This window comes from Penaeus vannamei, chromosome 39, assembly GCF_042767895.1.
Source record: "Penaeus vannamei isolate JL-2024 chromosome 39, ASM4276789v1, whole genome shotgun sequence".
NCBI classification, from domain to species: Eukaryota; Metazoa; Arthropoda; class Malacostraca; order Decapoda; family Penaeidae; genus Penaeus; species Penaeus vannamei.
In genome coordinates this window covers 7,109,035-7,114,034 of record NC_091587.1, presented here as the reverse complement: position 1 = coordinate 7,114,034, position 5,000 = coordinate 7,109,035, and the positions used below count along the sequence as shown (strand labels likewise).

At 37.7% G+C, this 5,000-nt stretch overlaps 1 protein-coding gene across 1 annotated transcript in view; it reads right to left on the bottom strand.

Moving 5' to 3' along the window:
* RpS6 (ribosomal protein S6) overlaps window positions 1-5,000 on the bottom strand; it is a 6,171-nt gene that overhangs the window by 337 nt on the left and 834 nt on the right. The window contains exons 2-5 of the mRNA XM_027355297.2: window positions 2,586-2,790; window positions 2,262-2,407; window positions 751-954; window positions 1-149 (exon numbers count right to left, since the gene is read on the bottom strand). The exon at window positions 1-149 is cut by the window's left edge and continues 337 nt beyond it. Coding sequence (XP_027211098.2) covers window positions 1-149; window positions 751-954; window positions 2,262-2,407; window positions 2,586-2,790 — 704 coding nt within the window. The remainder of the gene's footprint in view (window positions 150-750; window positions 955-2,261; window positions 2,408-2,585; window positions 2,791-5,000) is intronic.

Below are 5,000 nucleotides of genomic sequence, written 5' to 3'. Positions count from 1 at the left end.
CGCATGGAGGAGCGACGGCGGCGGATCTCTTCTGCCCTCTTTTCCCTAGCTTCCTTCTGTCTCATAGCAAGAAGCTTGGCAAATTCTGTCTTCTCTTCCTTGTTCTTGGCGAAGCGTGCCCGCTTCTGGGCCCTCTTGAATCTCTTGCGCTGAAAGGTACAGGTACACAAATTAGTTGGGATTCTAGAGAAAAAATGTTCATGGTTTTAAAGAACTTTACTGAAATTGAGAAAACTAAATTAACCCAATGCTCCCAGGAAAATGTTGGGTTCACTAATGCATTCTTTTGTTAAATGTGTGCACATAGATGGCTCTTCCAATGCTTGCCCACAAAGGAGTCAATTGGTAGATCTTGTGACCACCTTTCCTTGAGTTGGTGGGAAAAACTTTTTTTAACCATTTCTATCAATATTAATACTTATTTTTATAATAATCATAATTTTATAATACTATATTGTTATTAACATTACTAACAGCAGTATCAATTACTAGAAAATACTGAAAATTAAGGAAAAGGGCAAACAAGTGAGACAGGTACTTTCTCGTACTTGGCTCATTGGTGACCTAGTACTTGTGGAGCCATCTATACGTAAAAACAATCAGTAAATTAAAAACACAATGGGCATGGCATGTACGTGCATCCCATCCCCGTTGACATGTGGTTAATACTCAAGTTTTATCAGCTACATATCAATAGCCTGAGTTAAACAATTCCACCAATGTTTTAGTCTTTATCTGAGAATCTCTCACCTGGAGCACAGTGGGTGTGATGAGCCTCTGGATCTTGGGAGCCTTGTACTTGGGCTTCTTGCCCTCCTTGCCAGTAAGGGGGCGCTTGATCACATACTGACGGACATCATCCTCCTTGCTCAGGTTGAACAACTTGCGGATCTTTGATGCTCGCTTTGGTCCCAGGCGACGTGGTACGCTGTGATCAGTAAGGCCTGGGATCTCCTGGAAATTGAAATTGAGTGTGAGACATTTTTCATTATCCATTTCCCCCTCACCCTCCTAATGCATGATATTGTCCCGTTAAAAATTTTGCTTTGGGCTTTTAGAGGTATTTAGAAACCCTGTTCAGTGTGTTTTCTTCAATAAGAAAATATGTTTTAAAAAGATCCAAATGTGCATAATGCTAAAGCTCTTCTACTTTACATATAAATTATAAAGCTTGAAGAAATAATACCTACAAGGGATTAACACGCAAATTTGTGAATACACCAAGATTCTGAGCAAACTATAATCCTCAACGCAGGTTAGGTCATTAAAGAAAAGGTGTTATGACTGTACACTATCTAACTGCCTTACAAACCTTACAAAATTTCTTTCCTGAATTAAAATTGGACTAGCAAAGCTTAAACAGTGAAATGACAAGTGAACTTCACTTCCTTGTGTAATAAACAGGCCTAAAAGATGTTAATCAAATAAATCAGAGTAAATCAAAATATGAAATCCTATCCAAATATTACTCCCTTATTACTATAGTTACTTCTAGATCTCATCCCCATTTTTTTGGTCACAGACAATCTATTCCCTTTTGTCTTCTGAACAAGATTATCAAACCTGCCAATAGCCTGTGCACAAAATTACCAACATTTATCGAGGATCTTACGAACTTTTGATGCTTCTCATAACAGTTTGGACAGTAGTAAATACTAAAGAATATTTCTTTGATAACATGGTTGAAACCCTGATCACTGTGCCAAAGCAAGACATGGTACAAATGGAAAGTAGTATCTTCCCCACACAAGATGTGGTTGATGTGTTTTGATAGTCATTTTTCATTCATACCTTTTTTTAAACCCGAGTTAAGAGCAAATAACAGGTTTCAATAGTATACAGGAAAGTAAAAAAATAATTTCATGTGATAATAGATCTTGCGTTAAAAGCAAGAAGTCTATTATGGTCTTTTGAAAACTAAGAACACAATTCACTCATTAAAATTATGTACATTCCATATTAAAGATGCTCAATAACCTTTGACTATTCTGAATTTATTATATTACAAAATATGATTTCCTATATATACTGAAATTATCCTATTATAATGGCATCTTGTTAAACTCCATTCCATATTAATCTGGCAATTAAGCCTTGAAAAATTTGACTACACCTTTACATGTATGTGCACTACATCTACATCTTCCATCTAATTCATTTTTCAGAATCAATGCAAGCACTAAATATACTGAATGTCTAAAAACATTTGACACTTTTACCAAGGATAACATACTATTACATAACTTTGAAAAATGACTCACCCCTTCACCCTTCTTTACAATGACTACACACAAAACGGACAAGCTGTTGTCTACGATGCAACCACGGACTGACTTCCTCTTTCGCTCTCCCTCCCTACGTGGGCGGTAGCAAGAGTGGCCCTTGGAAAGCAGCAGACGTACACGCTCTGGAGAGAGAACAGGTTGTTAGCATTCTTGACAGGGATAAATTTCTCCCTAAAATATAATTCATACCTCAAAACATTCAGGAAACCAAAATACGTAAATAGAATCTAGAGTCCATGTTTGTAAAAGGCACAAAGACCATCTTGAAGAGCAACACTTAACCTCATGCACCAAACTCACCATTTGTGAGGACACCCTGCTTCATGGGGAAACCCTGCTTGTCATTGCCTCCAGAGATGCGGAGGACGTATCCCTTCCATTCTTCACCAAGGGTGTCTGCTTCTACTTCATGGCCCATGCGCCTCTCAAAGAAAGCACGCAATTTCTTGTCATCATCAAACTCAAAGAGCTTCTGGCACCCCGTTGCGGGGTAGGACACGTTTAACTGAAAAGGAGAGGAGAGTTGTTGTAGGGAAAATATGCAACATGAAAGTAAATTATAAATTACAGACAAGTCAATTGAGGTTTAATGTATATACCTTTTGCAAAAATATTTTGGCTTTACATGCCCTAAATAAAACTTTTATGAAGTAAATACTCCACTAGTTATCACCAATCCAATTGCATAGACAAATTTTAAATCCTGAGGCATGTTTCAGTTAGCTCCTTGTACAGTCATCTATGATTGCTATGGCTAGGTTGGAAAAATTTAGTTTCATATGTCAGAGTTCCATCACAGCCATGAAAACAATTTTGAAGTGTCAGTGTCCTACCAATGAAAATAATGATGTAAATAATGTAAATGCTTATTGCTGTAGTCCATGTATACCAGAAGATTTGCATTCACATGCACATTAACCTTCCTTCTGTTTCTATAAAAGGCAAATTTCATTCTATTAAGATACTAAAATTTAAGTACCATAAAAACCTTTGTGCACTAAGAGTGAGGAGACAGACACCATCATCATCAGGGTGCATATAAAAATTGAGGAACAAATCATGGCCTACAATCCTTTAGTACTTGTTTACTAATCACTACATTAATCAATTCTAGTCTTGTCAATATGTACACCTGGACATTCCTTTTGATATCAGTTTTCCATCAGTTTTTTATCCAGTGCACTGGATAAAAAGAATTGTGTCTACTCCTGAACTAAACCGGATGTGACCAACCACACATGGCTTTGTTCAGTATGCAGTCAGTCACACAAGTGAAAAATAAAAAGTAGGGGAAATGCATTTTCCACACCATCCTGGCTGCAGTTCATTCTAAGAAAAAGTAAGAAATGGGCCTACTTATGTGGTGTATGGATAATATTAGCCATCTGACGTAAGAGCCAGGTGCTTCAAGGAAACATTTACAAAGAGTGATAAGAGTAAAGTACTCTTCAAACTGTAGAATCTGATCAAACATGGTTCAGTGAGCTTAAGGCCAGTAATTCTTCCCAATCCTATCAGCTACAATGCTGGCCTGACCAGGCAGTGCAACTTGATGGGTCAAATCTAGGAAACTGGAAAAATATTGTAATAAGTTCCATAATAAGTATTCAAATATTACAATACATTGGTTCCCTTTCTACAAACTGCAAACTTGCATCTATGTGTATTGTATATGCATCAGCATCATTCCAACTTTATTACATCGTCCTTATATTTTCCCTATCTTAGTGTAGTCGGTATGTATATACATACTAGATTTGTAGAATTGTCTAGCTTAGCCTTTGGTTACCTTCAAGGGTAATTTTTTACAGTACAGTCCCCAACTCAAGGTCACAAATTCATTCAACAATTTAAGTTGCTGTGACTGGGAATGCCCGAACAAGGGGAGGATTGAGTGGATGGTTATGGAAGGGCTCAGTCACCCCCCCCTCCCCCAAATACCACCTAGGGAAATATCTTCGCCTCAGTATGCATGGCAAGATAAGAGTTTGAGCTAAGGAGCACCGCATGGACTTATGCTGTGGGTAGCCCTTTCACCAATCATTCACCATTATTTGTAGTTTTAGCATGTGTGTAGATTTCATGAACAACTTCAACTACAGCTTTTAGCCCTCTTGAAAGAATATCTTCAATTTGTCCTAGCTTAGTGTATCCATACTGTAATGATGAACCTAAAGTTTATTGAAATTTCATGGAAACTAAACAAGGTATGCCAAATTCCTGAACACTGGAGAGGCTTTATACCGTGAATACCATTATCAAAGTCTGGTTCACAGTTTTCCTTTTAACCTTTTCATCAAGCCACTTCAAATCATGGGATTCTCATCTCAGGTTTATCTATTTCTCTCCCCCTTGAAATAATTACAAGTTATATCTCTTTAAAAAATACCATATACACCTTGCCTACTCCAGCAAAACCCCCAAACCTTCAATACTTAAATGGTTAATGTTACCAGAACACCCTCACATCCAGACTTCTCAACATCCACTTTTTGTAATCTGGTACAATGTACTAATAAGGGGGGGGGGGGGTATTGGGAGGGACTTGCACTCCGTCCAGTGAAAAATCAGAATGTTGGTTACGTTACATTTCATACTGTTCACACATGTGTTTTTTGGCCAACCTCTGGAGGCAGCAACTAAAGCCAATTACATTCTGGCAATAGAAGACCTCGGAAATACGTTCTACATAGATATAGAAAACAGGCAAAAGCT